The 23,796-nt window shown below is 34.1% G+C and overlaps 1 protein-coding gene across 1 annotated transcript; it reads left to right on the top strand.

The window, feature by feature from the left end:
- Positions 1–18,083: 18,083 nt before the first annotated feature.
- LOC140446663 (zinc finger MYM-type protein 1-like) lies at positions 18,084–19,130 on the top strand. The gene has a single exon (XM_072539253.1). It carries the CDS (start codon positions 18,084–18,086, stop codon positions 19,128–19,130), a length of 1,047 nt encoding a protein of 348 aa, XP_072395354.1.
- The last annotated feature ends 4,666 nt before the right edge of the window (positions 19,131–23,796 follow it).

Below are 23,796 nucleotides of genomic sequence, written 5' to 3'. Positions count from 1 at the left end.
ATAACAAACAAGACTCTGGCTTCGGGTTCATGCCGTAATAAGCAATCTTCGTACTTATTGGAGCACCTTTTTATCCTGAGATTGGTAAATCAGATGCAGAAAAAAAACCGGGGAACCACTGCATTACAGACTTAGAGAGTACTCCTTGTACAATTAGTATGACTACGACAAATCATAGAAAAGATATCATTGATCATGGGACTCGGATACCAAGATTGGCGGACAATCACAAGGCGGCAAGGCCTTCTCGGTCACCAACAGAAAAAATCCTTGCCAATATAGTGTAAAGATAAACTTCACGATCTAAACATGGATCTAAACGATCATAGAAACAGATAGACTATCAATAGACATAAAGAGACCCCAACAGAAGAAATAAAAATGGAGTAGGTATAATCTTAAATCATGAAACAGCCAGACATGTTAAAAACTTTGTACCCTTATCAGAAAGTACGCTCTCCCTTTAACTTAGTACCTACCCAATTACAACTAGCATTATCCAGGTATATGTCCCTACAGCCGACAAAGTAGACCACATAAGTGAAACATTTTATAATGAGTTATCCAACACCTTAAAAAGATTTTCCAAAAACGATTTACTTTTGATTATGGGTGAACTAAATACCAAGATTGGTAGTGGAAAATCGGGAGAATTTATAAGACAATTTGGACTTGGAAAACGAAATAAGCAAGGTGATTGATTGAGTAAATTTGTAGCAGAAGAAGGGTTCGTGATTATTTACTTCATTACACTTACTTTAAATTCCCATACAAAAGATTATACACATGAAAATCACCTTAAGGTACTTCAGGGCGCATAGTGAGATATCAATTAGATTACATTATGATTAATAATAAATTCAGTAAGATGGTAAAGCTGTAGGACCTGACAAGTTTTGCGCAGAATTCCTAAAACTTATGGATGAACAGGAGTACCCAAAAAACTCTATTTGCTGTACTAGTGCTTATGCAGAGGTACAGAGATGTCAACTGTGACGTATATATTAGTTTTATCGACTACAAAAAGCATTTGATAGAGTGAAACATGATAAGTTGATAACCATCTTGAAAGAAGTGGGATTAGATGATAGGGACTTGAAAATCATATATAATAGTGGATAAACACTAGATACGACAATATTGTTCTGAACATACATAAAGCTGTTGGTCTCGGCTATGTAAGTAGTGGTTAACACTAAAAACCTAAGCCAGAAGGTTACAGAAATGTAGGATATACAATACGCCAATTGGCTGCTTTAGAACCGGCAATAACAAACGGCTTCTGAAAAAAAAATCACTGAGCTGTTTCACGCCGTGGGAAAGGAAGCTATGATGATTACTAACATCCGGAACGGATAAGAATGATTTTAGGTGTTTGTTCCTTAATTGTACTATTTCCACTTTGCCTCTAAAATAAATTTCTTATAAGTCTGAGATATTTATCATTTATGTGTTTCGTAGAGAATCTAACATTTTTATGATGGTTTACGTAATCACATGCCTTTTCTTAATCGGTAAAGCAAGGGAAAAGTATTTTTGGGAATTCTAAATATCTAAAAATAATGCACTACTTGGCGAGTAAAATTGCACTAAATAGTAGGAAGGATGACTATATAAAGAGCTCAAAGAAAGGAGAGATTTTGTTGTTATCTCATATATAACTACTAAAGAAGATAACTAAGCTATTACTCATGGTGATAATCGACAAATAGTATCTAGTCCTTTATTTCTTTATAGTTGGGAAAATTAAATGATACACTAACGCTTTTTTAAGTTGTTTTGCCAAAACTTTTGCTTCATTTGATCTTGCCCATGCGCACACTCCATTGCAACTCTCTAAATAGCGATAATGTTGTACCCCCAATAATTTTTTTCGTCGCTCTCTACAATAAATGATCACTAGGAGTCAAGTTATGATGGATTATTAAAAACAAGCATTTCTAAAATACACGAATTTTATTAATACCAAACTTCTTCAAAAGCGGTTTTAGATAATGTTCCGTTGACCTCCGCCTCTGTCATAGTCCGTTTTGACTGCCATAAAAGAGAGATTAAAGTTTCGGACAATGTTCTGCTTTTATTTTATTTTGATTCTTATTTTATTTGGCGGAAGAAGTTTAGTGTCGGGCTGTATGGGGTATAAGAAAGGTCTACAAAGGGTTTAGATGTGGCCGATAGGGCCGAGGAATAGCTGTATTAGAAAATATCTTTTGGGAGGGATAAGCAGGGGGATTGAGTATTGAATCGAATTGGTGATTTTATAACGATATGCGATATAATGAAATTTGTTTTTTAATATGAGTTAAATTAAAAGTGTAACTTGAGACAGTTCATATTACAATCATTGACCTCCTATTCAGATCTATACAAACTACTTTTAACGTCAGTGGTCCGCACTGATTTTCTGTTCTCTTGCCAACTGTCCCTCATTAAACCCAAAGTCCAACTACTCTCTATAAATTACAGTTTCAAATAAGGCCAAACCATTGTTGAATTGTCAGCACGTGGATGCTTCTTCCAGGTATTCACAGAACTATTAGTACGAAAAGGGCTTTTATCAACTCGTCGCTTGAGGTAGACTGCACCTTTTCATGACGGAAATAAAATCACTAAAATTGAACTGTTACGGTTAAGAGCGTAGGCGCAAAATTTCGGGCCAATGCTTTTTAAATGCATTCATTTTTTTCGAATCCTAAAAAAACTAATAAGTATTTTTAAAAAATTTAAACGCAGAATAAAAGAATACATTATTACTGAGGGCCGAAAGTCCCTGAAAACTTCCATAATGTTTATTTTAATAAGTTACATGGGTGACAAAAAAGAGAAAATTTAGTGTGATTTTTAATTTCAAATATCTTATTCAAAAAAACTTTTTGCTTATTTTAAGGGACTTTCGGCCCTCGATAATAATGTAATCTTTCATTCTGCATTTAAATTTTTCAAAAATATTTGTTAGTTTTCTCAGGATTCGAAAAAAATGATTGCATTTAAAAAGCATTGTTCCGAAATTTTGCGCCTACGTTCTTAAGTGTGAATCTGAGTTTATATGAATTTAGTATTTTAAAAATCTTTATAATTATTAAAAAATAAGATACTTTTAATTAAAGCAATTAAGATAAACTACTGGAGGCTTATGCCAAGAAATATGGATTACAAATATACGATCAGAAAACAAAATGGACAACACATAACAGGAGGACACCTAAAAACCGACAACTTTGACTGTTGTTATCTAAATCAAGACAGAAAATCGTAACTTATTTCTCTTTTTTGTATTATCAATGACAATTTTTTCGCAAAAAATTTGTAGTTTTTCATTCATCATAATTGTTTGACCATTTCAGCATGTCCATTCCAGCCAACTAGTACTCTTTGGCAAATTTCACTTTGTAATTATTATGCTCTTTACATTTATCCCTAGACCACCTCTAGGCGTTCACTAATATACTGATTTTTAATTTTTTATCTTTTTTGTCACCTCTCTCACCCACTTACGCATTCTCATTTTTATTCCTCTTTCTTTTTAGTTACTTAACATTTAGTTCCGTACATCATAGCTGGTCTTATGACAGTTTTATAGAATTTTTCTTTCAGTTTTATTGGAACTTTTCTGTTAGATAATACATTACTCGTCTTTTTTCACTTCATCTGTTCCATCCTAATTCTACATACAATTCTCCCATTATTTCTCCATTGGTATGTAATACCGATCCTAGGTACTAAAAACTTTTACTTTTTATAGTCATTTCACCATCCAAGGTTATTATTTAATTTGTAGTAACTCCATCTATAAATAAACATTCGAAATACTCGTGAAAAATTCGAAAATATCGTGATATCATAAAACTATTACTTAATTTTTCCAATATTAAATTCTTTAATTTTACTAATTTTTAACCTTTTTTCTCAACAGCTTGTATCCACTATTCTAGTTTTAGTTCTAAATCCCTTTCAATATTTTCTACTACCACTACATCATCAGCATACATAAAGGTCCAAGAAATGTAACTCTGTAGTTTCAAAGTAATCTGATCTAACACTAATGAGAATAAATAAGAACTAAGCACTGAGCTCTGGTGCAATTCTACCTTCATATAAAATTTATCGGTCTCTCCCACACATATCCCAACAAAAATTGATACTCCTTGATAAATATATTTACTGTGAACTCCTTTCCACCACAGAATCTCTTGAGGAATTATATCAACTACTTTCTTAAGATCAATGAATATCATATGATCATTTCTGTATATTCGTATTATTCCATCAGCTGCCTTATAATGAAAGTTACATATGTTGTTGATCTGCCTTGCATAAAACCAAACTAATTCTCGTAAATTTCCATTTCTTCACGTATCTGTCTATCAATTGCTCCCTCCCATAATATTTTCATGGTGTGATTAAGTAACTTTATGTCCCTGTAGTTTGTGCATTGTTGTATATTTCTCTTGTTTTGTAAACAGGTACTAATATACTGCTTCTTTATTTATCTGGCATTTGACTTTTCCGTAATTCTATTACGTAAACCTACCAATTGTTAAACATTGTTAAACATAAACCTACAGGAATATCATCTGTTGCAGCTGCTTTTCCTTTCTTTATTTTTTGAAGAGCTTGAACAACTTTCACGTCTAATATTTTTGTTATCATTGATATTATTGTCTGCGTTAGCACAACTGGGTTTCTGTAAAATTCTTTATTTTTTAAACTGTCAAATTACTTTTTCCATCGGTTTTTGATATTCTTGTTTGAACTAGTATGTTAAATTTTGCTCTCGAAATTGTCTCATCTGATTAAAGATTGTTTTGCATTCTTTGCTCTATTTTTGGTTATTGTAAGGATTTTTGTTTCATCTTTCCTAATATAAAGTTGATTCCTAATATAAAGACTTTCACTTTTTTGGCGACTGTATAATTTTAAAGATCTCTGTCCCACCTATTTTCTTGCCACTATTTATATAATTTTCTCCTCTTTTTAAATTGTACTTGAATTTCGTTTAACCAGCACCAGGTCGCATTTATTAATTATTTAAATAGCAATATCTCTAATAATACTGGCCATATTTTCCAAATTCTATTTGGATTTCCTTTCATATTCCAACACATATTTTCTCCTTTTTTCTTTGAACTCTAATCTCAATATTTTAAGTAATTCAGAGGGGTTCTTTCCCAGAGAAATAAATAGATAGCCACACGCAGTTAGGTAACGGTGGCCTTATTATAAATTTTATTTATTTTATTTCTAATTTTTTTTTATTCATCATTTTTTATTTTCATTTTTTATTATTTTTAATTAAATCTTTCTCTATTTAATTGCAAAATCTGAATGTTGACAAGAGAAAAGCAGTTACAGGGCACTGTAATTGAACACAACAATCACTTAAGACCACTATTCATTCTGTTATAAATGGAGAAATGACCAGCTACTCCGCATCTAAAACCAATGGCATTCCACCACCCAGTTTGAATTTACAATAGAAATAGAACAAAATCATTCTATAATTTTTTTATATTTAAACATTATGAAACTTGAAAAAAACATGAGTTCTCCGTATTTCACAAACTTCCCCATATGACACAACTATAAATAAGTCATCATCCCATTCTATACATCATTAATTAGCAGCCTACCATAGCATGTTACATAAATTAACAAAAATTCCCATGTCAAAAAATAACTTCGCGGTATAATTAAATATCATTAAGCAAATAGCAGTAAACAATGGGTATCATCATCATCATCAGTGGCATTACAGCTCGTTATGAGCCAAAGCCTTCTTCAGAACAATCTTCCATTCGCCCCTGTCTCTGGCAACTCTTCTCCATGCTTTTACTCCAATGGATTTTAGATCATCCTCTATGTTATCTTGATACCTAAGTTTTAGTTTTCCTCTGGCTCGTCTTCCCACTGGTCCTCTTCGGTCGAAAATTTTTCTGATCGTTGCATCTTCATCTCGCCTAATTACATGTCCTATCCATCGAAGGCGTGCTAATTTAATACATTTTACAACGTCAGGTTCCCCAAAACTTCTGTATAACTCAAAGTTGTAGCGCCTACACCACAAACCTTGTTCTTGGATTCCTCCATATATTTTCCTTAGAATTTTTCTCTCGAAACGTTTAAGCAATTCTTGGTCGTTCTGTGTAAGTGACCACGTTTTAGACCCGTATGGTAACACTGGCCTTATTAGTGTTTTATATATGGTAACTTTAATTTTTCTGGGTAGTTTTGGGGCCATATGTTTTCTCAAGCCATAATAGCACTTATTGGCAAGCACTATTCTTCTTTTAATTTCTTCGCTGACATTGTTGTCTTTGGTCAGCAGCGAGCCCAGGTAGACGAAGGTGTCCACACCTTCCAGTTCCAGATCATCAATTAATAGTCTAGGTATCTGGTTGCCTGATCTAGTACAATACATATACTTGATTTTCTGAGCGTTTATTTTTAAACCCATTCTAAGTGCAGACGCCCTTAGTGATCGAAATGCTTCGAAAAGAGATTCTGTGGACCTAGCAATAATGTCTATGCCATCTGCATATCCGACCACTTGTACAGATTTATTAAAGATGGTGCCATTCGTATTAATATGGCGCTCTCGAATTACTTTTTCTAGTGCAAGGTTAAATAAGAGACACAACAGTCCGTCTCCCTGTCTTAGTCCATTTTTACAATGGAAGGGTCTGGAAAAGTCGTTTTGGATTCTGACTATACTCTCTACGCCTGTGAGTGTAAGTTCCGTTAGTTGAACAAGATGAAGCGGCATTTGAAATTCCACCATAGCCTGTAGAAGTTTTTGTCTGTTGACTGAGTCGTATGCGGCTTTGAAATCCACGAATATGTGGTGTGTATCGACTCCGAACTCAAGCGTTTTCTCAAGAAACAATGGGTATGATGAACAAAATAAAGTAAATAAAATAAAAACTGCATAAGAATCCCTAAAGTTAGTCTTTCAACTACCAGAGAAAAATCCCAATACCTTTTGCTTGCTTATATAACAAGTAATATAGCAACAGAAATAGCCAAACCCATAAAAAAAGAAAGAAATAATACCAGCTTTCACAGCAAACAATAACTTAAGAAAATATATTAAGAACAATAGGAGCTTTACACAGTGGTGTATACAAACTTACATGTGGTTACTGCCCAAAAACTTACATCGGTCAAACTAATAAAACCTTTAACAAATGTATAGCAGAGCACAAAAGGGCTTTCAACAATAGAAAAACAGATTATACATAAGCACTTCACCTTCTAGATCATAATCATTCTTTTAATGACCAATTTCAAATTTTCGATATTTAAAATAAAGGCCTTAAGCTATCTTTCTTAGAATCTATGAAAATTAATAGATTAAAAAATACAGATATAATTCTCAATGGCCAACTTAAAACAAACAGCTCTCCCCTCCTTAAACGTATTCAATTAAAGACTATAAATTATAGAGGCATGGTAATAATACATTATTTGAGAAAAGACACTTGCTAAAATAGCTGCAGTGAAAATAAATTGTAATAAATAATATAGAAGTGTAGAAAATAAAGGTTTTCATTGTTTTATTCCTAGATCATAAACTTCCATTAAGTAACAGGATAAGACTGATAAGATTGAACAGATAAAAATTGAAAAAATTAGTAAACCAGTGACTTACCGAGCTTTATTGATAAATAAATAAATTACTAGTAAAGAAATGAAACTTTTGTTTATATGTCGACTATTGAATATTTTTTGAGTGCATTACTTGTAGACTACTGAGAAAATCCTTTGTTGTAACTCTCTTGTCTTTATATTTGCTTTGAAGTAGCCGTCATAGAATACATAAATCCATAACAATATGCAACGACCAGTCTAATAACATGTAAGAGGAGCGCCACTTTTTGACAGAAACTCAAATTTTTGAATTAGCATTGTTTGGTCTGATTCCATTGTACTTGATTTCCTGATTTGCCGATTTTACCTGATAGCTGTCAATGCCTTTGTCATGATCCGATTATGAGATAGATGTCTATTCATATGAGAAATTTTATACGCTTATTCGCAATTTTGGGTAAAAAACAACCAAATACAAGCAGATGTTGTATACGGTTCGGTCGTTTTTTAAATCACGTTAGGAAGTGAAATATCAGTCTATAATAGTAGTCGATTTTTCAAGATTATTTGACGCAAGCTAGACATAGTTTCCATAAATATAAAAACAGTAAATAGGGAATAGCAATCTGAATAGCATTATGGTAAATATAATTAAAGTTTACAAATTTAAAGTATATATAATTAAAAAACTTACTATGAAGTAAAGGCTCCAGAAGTTTCAGTTTTTGTGGAAAACTCTACAAGTTCTCAAGCCTTTCTTCCCTATCCTCTTACTTGCATTATGACGTGTAGAAGAGAGTATTTATCTTTTTGAAGTATGTGGCCCGGATACGATAATTTTCGTATTTTAATTGTGTTTATAAGCTTTTTCCCATGTAGAATTCGTCTTAACACTTCTTCGTTTGAGACTTTTGCATTCCAAGGAATTTTGAGAATACGATGAATAGCTGTGAATATGCTATGAATGCCTTTTACAAAAAGAAACCCAACATAAGGTGGACATAGATCGCACCTAACAGAACTACCAAAAATGAAATAGACTATTTTCTCTTAAACAACAAATGAATTTTGGTCAAATAATAATAATATAATATTAGTCTCCCGTTTTATACCGCTTCGCGGCTTTGGGAGTATAGCAGGGTAGTCTGCTATATCTAGGGCCTACGGTATACAAGGAAGGTAACATGGCCAGTGCTACGCTTCAACCGCCTATTATTACCCCTGGTTTTACCCAAGGTACTCATTTTATTCAGGCTGAGTCGACCTGGGGCCTATAAACATTTTTAAAAATGTCTAGTTGTTCTTTGCCGGCGGTAGGATTCGAACTCCGGACCACCGGCGTGCGAGGCAAGCATCCTACCGCTTGCGCTACGCAGGCCCTACCATTTTGGTCAAATAAAAGGCAGATATCGAGCACAGTTTATTAATTAAATCTTGCCCAAGTACTTTCGCTTTCTAGAGCATCTTCAGGGGCATCTGAAAGAAGCCAAGAAACGCTTTTAACTGAAGAAAATTAATTAACTTTGATAAAAAACTCTAATACAAGGTTAAAAAGTAGTGGAGATAACGCATCACCCTGTTTGAGTCCACTGTTGATTTCAAAGCTGCCAGACAGTTTATTATTTACACGTACTTTAGATATCCACCATCCATACAGACTTTGGTCGTCCGAATAAGTTTCTTTGGTATTGAGAACTCCGCCATGGCATTCTATACTTGGCTTCTTTCTACGCTTTCATATGCCTGTCACAAGTCTATAAAAATATTGTGTATGGGTCTGTTATACTCCCATCCCTTTTCTAGAAGTTGTCTCAGCGTGAATAGTTGATCTATTGTTGATCTGTTTACCCTAAAACCGGCTTGATATTCGCCTAGGACATTTTCAGCATAAGGGATTAGTCTATTAAGAATGATGTTCGAGAGGGTTTTATATGCCGTGTTTAATAGTGAAATTCCTCTATAATTCGCGAATTTTGTTTTGTCTCCTTTTTTGTGGATGGGTACTATTGTTTTCCTTCCATCGTGCTGGTATCCTTTCTTCTAACCATACGTGCGTTATTAGCTGGTAGATTTGGCGATGTAGTACGTCTCCCCCATATTTCAGAAGTTCTGCTGGTATCTCGTCCGTACCCGGCGCTTTGTGATTTTTCAGCTTATTTAAGGCCTTTTGGGTTTCTTCAAAGGAGGGATTTTTGACAGATTTTAAGATAGAGTACAGATAATAAGTGTCACCATGTGCATTGGTGTGCTTCTATTAAAATGGACCACAGATTTATCCAGATTACACAATCAAATGCTTTTTGGTAATCAACAAAGCATTTAATGATAGGTACTTGAAATTCTCTAGACGTCTCAATGAGTTGTCTCAGGTTCAGAATTTGTTCCCGTGTACTTTTACCCTTTACAAACTCCGCTTGTTCCTGAGGTATTTGGTAATGTAGATAGGATTTTAATCTGTTTTTGATGATATGCAACAAGATTTTACTAGCATGTGTTATTAGTGACAGTGTGTGGTAGTTTTTACACTGGTGGTAGTTCTTTTTTTGTGTAGCGGGATATAAATTGAGGTACACCTATCAGATGGCCATTTTCCTGAATTCCAAACAGCAACACAGATAGAATGGATGATATGTAATCCTTTGTTACCTAGTTACTATGGTATTTCACCTTATATTGCATCAATGCCTGGGAATTTATTTCTCTTTAGCGATTTAATTGCATCTTTGACTTCAGCGAGTAAGAAAGTGGCCCTCTGGCTCTAGGGTAGTCAGAGGGCCACTGATTTTATGCCGATACCTCGTTATTTTTATATACTTATATGTTGTCACTTATAATTTCCAACAAATTACTGCAGAAAACCTTATCTACAAAGGTATATATATTTTAGTGGCAGGTTTTGAAAAGTATCTACCATAAACAAACAGACCAAAACAAAGGACTGATTATTTATGGTTATATCTGATACCTGCTTTTGTTAGTAATTCCTTCAAATAGAAATGACTTCATAATGATATGCAGATAATAAATTCTACAATAATTTGGTGGCGAGTGTAGTCAATATTTAGCCCCCTAATTGATATATTTATTGCGGGAGAATTATTTTTAGAAATAATCATTGCTTTGGTGCTATACCACATTTTTCTCTTTCTTGTACGATTCCATCAAAGTTTGTAGATCGTGTTAGTTGTCAGCGATTAGTTTAGTTTTGTCGACATATCGAATATTGTTGATGATTTACCCATTGAATTTTATGCCTTCCTGTACATCATGTAAGGCTTTTGTAAGATTTTCTCTGAATACAGTTGAAACAATAGACGTAATACACTCAATATTGTCCAACACTGTTCTGAACATTAAGCCACAATTGATTGTAATTATATTTTATAATTGCTATTTGACGTTTCAATTTCTACTCCGGAAATCATTGGACTTAATAAAGCTGTAAAACCTAACAATACGTTTCTGTACAGAAAAAAACTCGTAAAATAGTCGCCGAATGGTGCAAAATCGACAATGGACTTCCTACTGATAGGTAAACCAAATTTATCTGTCTCCATCTGGCAGACATCGTTCACGGTTCTTTAGAGAATGATATATGTGTCCCAATTTGGTCAGAGAAGACCGCAAAGTTTTGCCCATTATGGCCGATAAGATCAACACGCCGAGAGTTTCTTTTAGTATTTCACAAATAGACCAATTAATAAGTGGCGACATTGCTTCCAGTCGACCGTTTTTATCTATAAGTAGATTTTAAAATAAATTGGATACATCAACACAAATGCGTCAGTTTATTATATAATATAAAATTAGTAGCCTTATGACATTACTGCATTTAATCGCTCAGAATTACTAATTTCAGCTTTATATAGCTGAGTATAACGTCAAATCTAGATAAATAGTATAATTTTGACACATACTGCGAGGAAGTAGCTATAATGTTCTCGAATTGATTATGATGAAAAAAATCACAGAAAAAAGAAAAACTGTTCGAAAAAAAATTGTTCTTTTTGTTAAAACAGAGAATTGACGAGAATAAGAAGAGCAGAACGACTCTTTAGAGTAGCTAAAGACAGAGGGTTTTTATTTATTTAGCGTATAGAATTTCGACACAATTATGAAATTACAATAAACAATAAGATCAGGTCAAGATAAGGTCGGGAAGATAATGCACGGTTGCTATATTAATAAGAAAGTAAGTGCAAGAGAAATCATTAGAATACAACAAACCTGCATAATTAGGTTTCGTAAGAAATATAATTATGCAGGTTTGTTGCAGGTTTGCTTATGCAGGGTAAGACAGGAATATTCCCCGAGTCCTCTTATATTCAACCTGATTATGGATGAAATAATAAAAAAGTGAGAACTAAACAAGGATACCAAGTGGGAGGAAAACAACTTAAAGTATTCTGCCATGCAGATGACGCAATACTGCTCTTTCAAAGTGAAGATGATTTACAAAGTATGCTGCACCAATTTAATATAAACACCAGAAAATTTAACGTGTTAATTTTCCCACAGAAATACAAAATGCATGGTTATACCAGCAAATTTAAAGCAAAGATGTAAATTATAGCTGAAAGGTCAGATAAATAGATAATAGAACAAGTAATGGAGTTGGAATTACACTATCTAGCTACGGAAAGCTCAAAACAGAAGTGGAAGATTAAGTAAATCGAGCACACAGAGTCGCAGGTTGCCTGAATGAAACAGTAGAACATCAAAGACTGGGTAAGAAATAGAAGAGAAGAATGGAGCGATCATATAAATGATCATAATGAATGACAATGATCGATGACGATAAATAGATTAGTAAAGACGGAGAGAGACTGTTCCCCAATAGAAAGGCGATCAGTAGGAAGACCACGAATACGACGGATCAAGAACTTACTGGAGGCACATTGAAAAATAGACTGAAGAGTCATGTCCAAACAAAGAGAAGAAGAAGAACAACATGAATAAACAGGTTAAATTAAAATTGACTATATAAAAATACTTAATCATATCCATTTTATAGGCAAACATCGAGATTGTCTATGTAGTTAATCGACTCGGACGTCGCAAATAGGAAATCTTGATAACTGCCCTCGTATTCTCACTGGTGGCACTCTTCCGTTATCTGCTTGATAGAGTGTACCTCGCCGCAGCTACATGACTTGTAGACGAAATCCAGGAAGTGTCTCTGTGATGCAAGGTATATTTATTGTATTTGGTTGAGCCTCCGACTATTCATGGGTCCATTTGATCATCTTGTTGAACCCGGTGGCTGCGGCCGTTTCTGCGGTTTGTATGGGAGATTTTCTGGAGCTCAGTTGACTTTTGGTTGCATCTTCTGTTTTAGTTATGAATCGGCAGCGCCGTGTTGTTAGGGATCTTATATTCTTTGGTTAGAAGATTGAGTTGGCAAAGGCGTAGCCAATGGGTTGGTGTGGATTTGATTACTCCACTGATCATTATCATGATCTTATTTAGCTGAAAATCAATCTTTTGGGCATGAACACTGTTGATTTATATTGGTGCACAATATTTAGCTACAGAATAAACACCAGAGTATGTTTTTGAATTTTTATTTTGAATGTTTGTTGTGGTTGGGTCGTGTATTACCAAAGTGAACGTGTTCTTAACGTCTTGGCATCTTGAAGAAAAAATGTTTTTTACATTAAGAACTTTCTGTACACTAAGTTCTTTCTTAAAGTTGTGTATTTTTACGCATTTCAGATTGATTTTTTTCTATTTTATAAAGATGATGATGACAGTCATCATCAAACACTCCTTCAACGGTATGTTGGGAGGTAAGAAAACCCGTATATACGTGCTTCATTGATTTTGAAAAGGCATTTGATCGCGTTCAGCATACCAGACTAATTACCGCCTTGCAGAGCATCCAACTAGATGAGAAAGACATCAAACTTATTGCCAAACTTTACTGGAACCAAACAGCCATTATTAATACCAACAACAGAGAATCAAAGCCAATCAGTATTTAACGAGGCGTAAGACAGGGCTGTGTACTGTCTCCCACCCTCTTTAACGTGTATTCTGAGAATCTGTTTAGGGAAGCTTTAAAAGATCAAAAAGGAAATATCATAGGAGGAGAAATAATTAACAATATACGGTACGCCGACGATACTGTGATTCTAGCTGAAAACATCGACGATCTGCAGGAGCTAATCAATAGAGTTGACATGGAATGCACAAATTGGGGACTGTCGATAAATATCGATAAAACTGAATACATGGTGACCAGTAAAGTGGATATCGGCGCAACCCAACTGATATTAAACCAACAACCGCTGCAGAGAGTTCAGAGATTCAAATACCTTGGATGTTGGATTACCCAAAATCTGGATCCATCCTTCGAAATTCGATGTAGAATTGAACAGGCAAGAAACTCATTTCAAAAATTCAAGCCTCTATTATCCAATAACTCATTAAATTTGGAAATCCGTGAAAAGTTTACCAGATGTTACGTGTGGTCTGTACTTTTGTATGGATGTGAAACTTGGACTTTAAACGCCGATATCATGAATAAAATCGAGGCGTTTGAGATGTGGTTGTATGGAAGGATACTAAAAATTCCATGGACTAGCAGAACCAGAAACGAAGAAGTTCTTCGAAGAATGGGACATCAACGAACTCTATTAAATATTATTAAGACGCGTAAACTAGAATATCTTGAACTTATAATCAGAGAACCAAGATATGAGTTCCTTCGGCTAATTTTCAACGGTAAAATCGAAGGAAAGAAATGGATAGGACGGAAGTCTTGGTTGAGGAATTTGCGGCAGTGGACAGGTTTGACAGCGGACCAATTGCTACACGTAGCGCAAGACCGAGATCAGTATAACAATATTATAAGCATGGTAGTCGCCGACGTTCCTTAGGGATATGGCACTCTAAGAAGAAGATGACAGTGAAGTCTAAACGCGTCCTAGATTTTATTAAATATATATTATTGTTTTTACAATTTATGGTTTGACTTGTAGACTGGTAGTCGTTATTAAAAAAGCATTACTTAAAGCTCCTTACTGCAAACAAAAATTTAAAGGGGTACAAACTGGCAACTATTTTTATTCCATCATTTTTTCCATCTCACTCGTTGATACAGGTATCTAACAGCTAAGATAAGCACTAATAAGAAAAAAAGATTTCATAGATGTCGCAATGATGCATATTTCGACAATTTTATGGTGCATATTGTAAGCATAAATATGTTGTTGGCCTTTTTTTGATGCCTATAATGTGAAGTCTATTTAAGTAAAAAGTTTATAAAAATATATCCAGTACCCCACTGTTTCATTTTATATCAAATGAAGATACGCCCATGATTACATTACCAAAAAAGAGATTAGCCGAATGCACTTTCTGAAACTGGAGCAGAATATAAATCGCATTTTATGCACAATTGGACAGTAAATCTTCTATTAGAGCCGCATTTCCTCTATTTTTGGTCATCTGATATGGCCACTATTCGTACGAAATGAAATAATACCATGAAAATATCCTGTTACTACAATGGTGATTACAATAAGAGAATAATGGCGCAGAATAAGTATTTAGATCACAGATTACGGATTTTTGTATCTGATAATATTGTTAGCAGATTTGAGATTTACCAAAGCACTTAAAAAAACTGAGATGTTATCTTTGCAAACAGGACGTTTTTTCAAAAACAAATTCTTTAAAGAAGAATAAGTTCAATTAGTAAATATTTTTAATAAAACTATTTAATATTGTATATGTATGTATGTATAGCGTTAGCAGGCTTTTTAGGCTCATTACTGGATAGATAAATTTCATCGTTTTCTGTTCTTAGCTGTCAACTTCCAATCTCTGATTTCCATCTCTCTGATATCTTCCATCACTACTACTCTCCATTTCTTTCTTGATCTATTTCTCTTTTTTACCCTCAGGTACTCTCCAAACAATATTCTTGACTTGTCTAATACCTTGCATTTTTTCTGTTTGAGTCATTCTCCATTCTCCCCATACTACTTTTCTACCAAACTTTCTTTTAAGTATCTTTCTTTCGGATGCTTCCAATCTGTTCTGTATGGTGTTCATAGTTCATGTCTCGGCAGCGTATAGCATTGTAGGTTTAATTATAGTTTTGTATACTCCCTTTTTTGTATTACGAGATATATCTTTGGCCTTAATTATTTTATTCATGGTCCCAGCACATCTATTGTTCTTGCTCAGTCTTAGGTTAATTTAAGTTTCTTCCTTATATGTATGCTTAATAAGGGTACCTAAGTACATATATTCATCCACCTTCTTGAATTCTACAACTGATTCATCCTCCTCCTGTGAATGTACAGGGCAAAATGGATATTGACCCTGTGAATGCAAAAATTTTTATGTGGGAGAAACCTCAATACCATTAAGTGTCAAGATAAACGAGCCTAAAATAAATACATGAAAAACAGAGAGTTCGACAAAACACAGATACACAAACATGCCTAGAACAATAAGTCTAGAGTACAATGGAAATATGCATCACTAATCATGAAAGAAACAGACATTAGAAAGAGAAAAATTAAGGACGCAGCTCTCATCCTACTTAATAAAGAAAAATGTGTAGCAAACCCATCAACAGAATGTAGCTGACTCTGTTTTCCAATACTAAAAGAAGAAGTCGGCAACAAGAATATACCAACATTACCGGATTAACCCTTAACCAGAAACTTTCAGTTTGATAGACTCTAGCACAAACAAATTCTAAAAATTATTGCAATAGACTCCACATACCGGCATCACACTGTATCTATTTCTAATACTATTGGTTGCTTAGCAGTCGCCTAATTTGGCAGGAGAAATATGCACTCCTTGAAAAGTTATCGTAAAAATTCCCATCCAAAAGACTTCGTTATACAGATCCTGATTTTGAGGACACAGCTCAAAAGTAGTTTAAAGAATTAGATAGTGGTGCTAGTGATTTTGTCGAGGATGTTAAAATTATATTGAAGCAGATAAAGACACGAACTCAGACATTTCAGCAGACAGTGACGCTATAGATGAGGACGTGGCTGCAACTGATAACAAACAATGCTGTTATGGGAAAAATAGATTCAGGTAGTGTGCTTCCTAAGTTCGGCCAATATCAGGTACTAGAAAACATAATTTGGCTACCAAAATTCCTGTTATAAAAACAAAAGCTGCAAGTATTGGATATAAAGCTGATCCTGTTTTGGTGTGGGATTTATTGATTAACGAAAATGTGCTGTTACATTTCATTCAGCGGATCAACGAAAAGTTGAATCCAATGAGAATAAATTATGCAGATTAAAATAAACATGATATTGTAGAGATAAAAGTTTTCTTGGAACTTTTAATATATCTTGCGGAGTTCAACTTGAACGATGAAAATATAAAGAGACTTTTTGCAACGGATGGAATGGGCAAAAACATTTTTCGAGATGTGATGAATCAAAAGCAATTTGCAATTATTCTATCAGCTCTGGATTTTTATTACTCTGCATACAGAAACGAAGACAAAGAAAATGATCCAGTAGCAGCAATTTCTTATATATTTACCAGCTTCGTGGAAAATTATCACAGTGTGTATAAACTGAGATAATCGGTAACTATTAATGAAATGCTCATTAGTTTTGGGGGAAGGTGTAGGTTTAAAATGTATATGCCCAATAAGCCATGCAAATATGGCATCAAAATAATGGCTCTGACTTATGCTACAACTAGTTACTTTTATAATGCATAAATATTGTGGAAAAAAATCAGACAAAATTGGCCTCTTGCGTCAAGAAACAAAATATTCGAAAGCAATGCAAACAGTTTTGCGTCTCGCTGAACCTTTATTTGGTAGCAACAGAAATATTACAGCGGACAATTGATTTTAGAGCTAATGAATTTAATGTTGAAAAATAGTCTTACTTACGTAGAAAGGCTGCAAAAAAAACCAACGTGAAATACCTCCTCCATCCTTACCTAATAAAAATAGATAAGGTGGGTCCAGAATGTAGCGATTTAGAGAAGAATGTATAATCCTATTTCATGTTGGAAGGAAAAACAAAGCTACAATCAGTGGCGGTTGGTATATAAGTGCTGCGGAGCTGCAGAACCACCAAAATAATCCAAACAAAATTACTTTGAAAATTAAATAAAAAATATCACTACTTATAAAATTTAACTTCATTTAGATGGTTTTCGTGCATGGCCGCCTTTATTTTAATCTGTCGTCCGTCGCATCTCATGGCGACAGCAAGTCCCACTTATTTGACCGGACCGGTGCTACTCCGAGCTGTGAACTGTTAAAGATATCCCCAATAACACCCGCTCAACCCCTCGCCTACACTTTTCAGGCGACGACTGAAAGCAATATTTGAGCTGCATTTGTCGCAGTTCGAACTAGTGTGTACAAACCTACGTTCATTGTAATTTTAAATAATCGGTGATCGCGACGCGACTACTGTTAAAATAAGTTGTCCTGCACGTAATTCGGTATTTATATTAAGTATATGAGAATAAAAGTGCTGTTCAGGATGGATGTTATTTATAATTTGATTAATGTTAAGAGATTCTTTAAATATTCTTATGACGAAAAACTAGAATTAAAATGCAAAGGACGTCCTTTGCCGGATATTAAAATCGTAAAAGAAGGATCAAGCCGAGGGAAAAATTACAAACGACAATTTAATTGCGATATTTATACGAGAAATAGTTGGGTATGTGGCTGCAACGGAAAAAACGCTCTTTTCTGTTTTCCTTGTGTACTCTTTGGAGGTGATAAGTCATGGACGCAAGTTGGTGTAACAGACTTAGTACATTTAAGTGATAAAATAAAAAAGCACGAAACTTCTAAGCATCATTTGCACAATCAAATGGAATATGCTTTATTAGGCTCCGTGAATATTAAAGAACAGTTAGATTCTGCATACTGGATAAATATTCAAAAATTCAATGAAGCTGTAACAAAAAATAGGTATGTTCTCTCAAAAATTATAGACTGCATAAAATTTTGTAGTGTTTTCGAATTGGCGCTTCGGGGACACGACGAGACACAAACATCCGACAATCCTGGAATTTTTCGCGGCCTCATAAATTTTACTGCTGAATTGGATAAAACTTTAGCACAACACTTGGAAGAATCGACGGTTTTTAAGGGCATTTCTAAAGAAATTCAAAATGATATTTTGAACTGCATGTTGGAATTATGCCAGGATAAAATTTTGGAGGAAATTCGGGAATCTTCATATCTAGCTGTCATGGCCGACGAGACTACAGACATTTCAGCAAAATCACAAATGGTTGTAGTATTTAGATATTGTCGAAATGGAGCACCGGTAGAACGATTTTGGACATATTTGGTACCTTCAAAATTAAATGCAGATACTTTAAGCAAAAACATTTTCAGTGTTTTGGATCCTATCCTGGAAAACTCAAATAATAAACTAATTGCTCAGAGTTATGATGGGGCAGCGGTCATGTGTGGACAGCACGCAGGAGTTCAAGCCAGAATCAAAGTAAAAATATCCATTTGCTCATTTTGTACACTGTTACGAGCATCAATTAAATTTAATAATGTCTAAAGCTTGTTCCGAAAACTCTCAAGTTAGACTTTTTTTTGGAAATTTAAATGAAATCCCTACCTTTTTTAAAAATTCGCCACAACGAGTGGCAGTTTTAGATAAAATCGTCCAAAAGAAAATTCCTCATGGCGCTCCAACTCGCTGGAACTTCAATATTCGAACTGTTAATGATGTGTTTGAACATCGATCTTCTTTTATCGAATGTATGGAAGAAATAGAAGAATCGTTTGATAAGGCAGCTGTCTGTAGTTCAGCGTCTTCCATTCGAAGAATACTAGTGGATCAAAATTTTGTTTTTTGGTTAACATTTTTCCATCGCATAATGCCACAAGTAGACGTTTTGTATAATGCCCTTCAAAAGACTAAAACGGATCCTTTGGAAATCAATAAAAAGGTGACAGATTTCGAAAGATACATGAATTCAGTTAGAAATTCAATAGATGATACCATTGACCAAGGTTCTAGTTTATGCGTTGAACCATTACCAACTAAAAGGTTATGGAAGGATAACAGTCCAGTAGATCATCGGAGAGCATCTATCGAAGTTTGTGATATAATCATAAATTGTGCAAATGATAGATTTTCTTTTAAAAATCACCTACTTGCAACTTCATTGCTTTATCCTGAGCAATTTGATAATTATTGTGATAATTTCCCAGATGATAATTTAAGCCTGACTTGCGCGTCATATCCAAATTTAGATAGGGAGCGCTTGAAGACTGAATTATCTGTTATTTATTTCAGAAGAGACTGTAGAGACATTAATGGGGCAATACCTTTTTTAAAATTTTTAATTGAAAATAATTTAACAGAGCCTTTTCAAGAAACTGTAAAACTGCTTCAAATTCTAATTACAGTGCCCATGAGTACGGCAGAAGCTGAAAGGTGCTTTTCGAGTTTAAAACGGATTAAAACATTCTTGAGAAATTCCATGACTGAAGACCGACTTGTAGCATTAACCATGTTGTCAGTAGAAAAAACACTTATAAAAGAAATACCAAACTTTAATGAAAAAGTTATAGACAAGTTTGCTTTAAAAAAAAATCGACGAATCGAGCTTATTTATAAAAAAAAATAATATATTTGGCTCTGTGTGTAGTTAGTTCGTTAGACCCTATAATGCAATTAGTGTTGTGGCGATTTTGTTTGTAGTGTTTTTTCGTTTGCATTCCTTAGTTTCACGTATTTATCGATAAAATTCTACTAAAAACATAAACTATAAAACAATTACTAGTGTGTCATAATGTACCATTGCTATTTTTGATATAATTGGATTTATCTTCAATTTGAAAAGAAGAAAATCGGTAAGTTCTTTATTATTTTTTAATAGATATATAATGAATAAATATATGGTGTAAAATATTAAACTAAAAGCCTCGTTGTAAAATACAACGAATAAAAGATATTGAATTAAAAAAAACCAAAAAATACTGCAAAACTACCAAATTTTTGAGTCACCAGCCGCCACTGGCTACAATAATGATATTATCAATGCATGATAGAGCCTACGACGATATTAAAATAGAGAAACCTGAGATAATATCATATTACAACGCCAACAAAGGAGATGGATGAAAAGTGTTCTAAAAGCTCATCTAGTTGTCGAACTCTCCAATGGACTCTTGCTACTTTATTTCACTTACTCGATATCTCATCCTTCACCAGTGTTGGAAATAATTCGAAAATTCCAGAAAAGTCCGACTTTGCCATGCTTTTAGCAAGACAATTAATTAAAGAGCATTTGAAGCGCAGAGTGAGTAATCCCCATATAACCTCGGCTACTGAGCTCTAATATAGCGAGTATTCTCGGAAAGAAGCAGAAAATGTATTATCTGGGCTCTTGTAAGATAAACCGGATGACAAAATACCTGTGTGTCCGATGCACATAAAACTCGTTTACCGCCAATCTAAAAAATTAAAATGCACCGATTGCGCCGAATCTTGGCTTAAATCCATATATATGTAAAATTCTTTTTAAGCAATATACTGTGACTTAGACATGCCACACGAAAAACAGTTTTCGAACCTTTCTAAATCATTTTATTTTTCCTCATTCTAAATCTTGATGATCAAGATACTTCCTTTACCAAGAGATTAAAAATAACACAACAAACTTATTTGTTGTGTCCCCCTTTATCGAGTCAAAATTTTTGTTTAAGCTTCATAGACGAGGATACTTCAATGACAAAAACCGACAGCCCGAAAAAAAGTTTTAACAAATGTATCACTCCAATTATATCAAAATCCTCACCCTTACACCCGATCGAAACCAGGAATTCCTACTGTGTGTTATTGAAAACATTAACCGTCTTTCTTTATATGCCGGTACAATAAACTATTGTACCGTATATAAAATTTTATATCATCGGGAATGAATTCGTCGAGGAACGAGGACTTGTCACCACACAGAGGTAAACCGAACAAACCCCAGTCCGACCCCTGGTGGAATTAACGACCCCCTGTATATGGCTTTAGTAGTTTACAGTGCCGTAACAAAATAAAGACATTATTAATTACCTTCTTTAACATAATATAGCTTCTATTACTTGATTTTGAACTAACGTTTGGCATTTGGCACTAACGAACTACTTTTTAAGCTGAGTAAACCACAATTTAAATCAAAAATACTTTACATTTTTTGTTTTGATTTTCATCTAGGAAATCGTTCCCAAAATGCCTCTTTCTTGTCCCAAAATACTCAAAATAACTCAAATAATCAAAAATAATATTGGGAAAACCATAACAAATCTGGAAGTTGTCGCAGCTGTATAAAACTAATATTGCGAGATGCTGCTCTCTTATAAAAATCCAGAAATTAATATGGATCAGGAAAGCTATGAAGATACCTAAAAAACAGATGATGATACTATATTAATAATATCACTGGAAAAACTGGCAACAGAAATGCAGAGACAGGAATGAATAAATAGAGATTCTGGAATAAAATAACTAATGTTAATAAGTGTGATTAACTTAGTACTATAATATCTTTCATCATCATCATCATTGGTGCTGCAGCCCTATAAAAGTTTTGGTCTACCCCTACTTCTACTTCCCACAGGTTGTGACATAAGGATTCTTCTAGGAGGGTTGTTCTGCTGTGATCTTGCCAGATGTCCTGCCCATCTTAGTCTTCCTATTTTTATAAAGGATACTACGTCTTTACCACCAAATATATGTTTATATATGTGATATATCTCGTAGTTGTACCTCCTTCTCCAAACACCATTGTCACAGATGCCACCAAATATTCTTCTCAGGATCCTTCGTTCAAATATAAGCAGGAGATTTTCATCTGCCTTGGAAATGGTCCATCTCTCCTACCCATATGTCAACACTGGTTGTATAAGGGTTTTGTATATGGTTATTTTTGTTTTTTGGCTTAAGTTTCTGCTTCTCATATGTCTACTCAGTCCAAAATAGCATTTGTTTGCTAGGATTATTCTTCGCTTGATTTCTTCCGTCATGACGTTCTCCTTGGTGATCAGGGAGCCTAAGTATGTGAATTTGTCCACCAGTTCAAAGGTAGAATTATCAACCGTGAATTGGTGGCCGATGTTTCTGGCTCTATTGTTGGGTATTGATGCCATTATCTTAGTTTTATTTTCATTTACTAGCAGGCCCATATTTTTTGAGTCGTTTGACAAGGTGGTATACATTTATTCTAGCTTGCGTGTTGTGCGGGCAACTAGATCAACATCATACTATAATATCTTTATCAATTTAAAAGGCCTCTCAACACACAAGACAGAGTCTAACGAGATCAAACTGCACCATCTCGGTGGTCAGTTTACATCACATCAAAATCATTCGTGCAGAATGACCAATGTATCATGAACTGTGTGGCACGTAGTGCAGTCCTGTTAAAACCACTCATGGTGTTAGTGTCCATATCATCCAATTTAGGCCAGAAGAAGTTAATAATCATTGAACTATAGCGCTCACAGTTGACAGTGATGGCCTGGCCAACAGAAATATTGGTAACACCGTCAGTCATCCCAAAATCTACATCAAATAGTGGATGCATTGGACGCCCTTCAATCTCATATGAATAAGTATTGTTTTAAAATCGATAATTTAGTTTGTCCGAACAGAACACATATTTTGATAAAATAAGATTTGAACGTGTTATACGCTATATACATCCATGGTGGCTTCAAAAAACAGAGTAAATAAATGACAGCTAATTTGACAGATGTAACTGTCAAATTGGCTGTCAACCAAATATATGACAACAATGTGACCGCTACCATATGTCAAAATTCGGAATTCCTTATTGAAATACCCTTTAGAAATAAAATACAAACGATAAAACAGGGCCTAAATTATTTCGATAAAATGAATTCGAAGTGATGATTTTGGTTTTTATTCTTATTCTAAAAATTGGTGATTCTGATTAACTATTCTTATTTAATAATTTAATAGGGCTACAATGAAAATTATTAAATAGAAAGAAAGTCGTTCTGTTTTTTTGCTTCCCTCCAATCAGTCTTCGATCATTTTTGTCCTCTATACGAGTATACTTCCTTTAGGAATTTTTTCTTCCACATAACCAACATATTTTACTTGGTTTTGGTATAAGTCACATATTTAGTCTTATTTTCTAACTTAATTATAAATAAAATAAACTAAATTTATAACATTCTCTTTTTTTCATGTACTAACT

The sequence above is a fragment of the Diabrotica undecimpunctata genome, chromosome 7, assembly GCF_040954645.1.
Source record: "Diabrotica undecimpunctata isolate CICGRU chromosome 7, icDiaUnde3, whole genome shotgun sequence".
Classification (NCBI taxonomy): Eukaryota; Metazoa; Arthropoda; class Insecta; order Coleoptera; family Chrysomelidae; genus Diabrotica; species Diabrotica undecimpunctata.
This window is presented reverse-complemented; position numbering and strand designations above follow the sequence as displayed.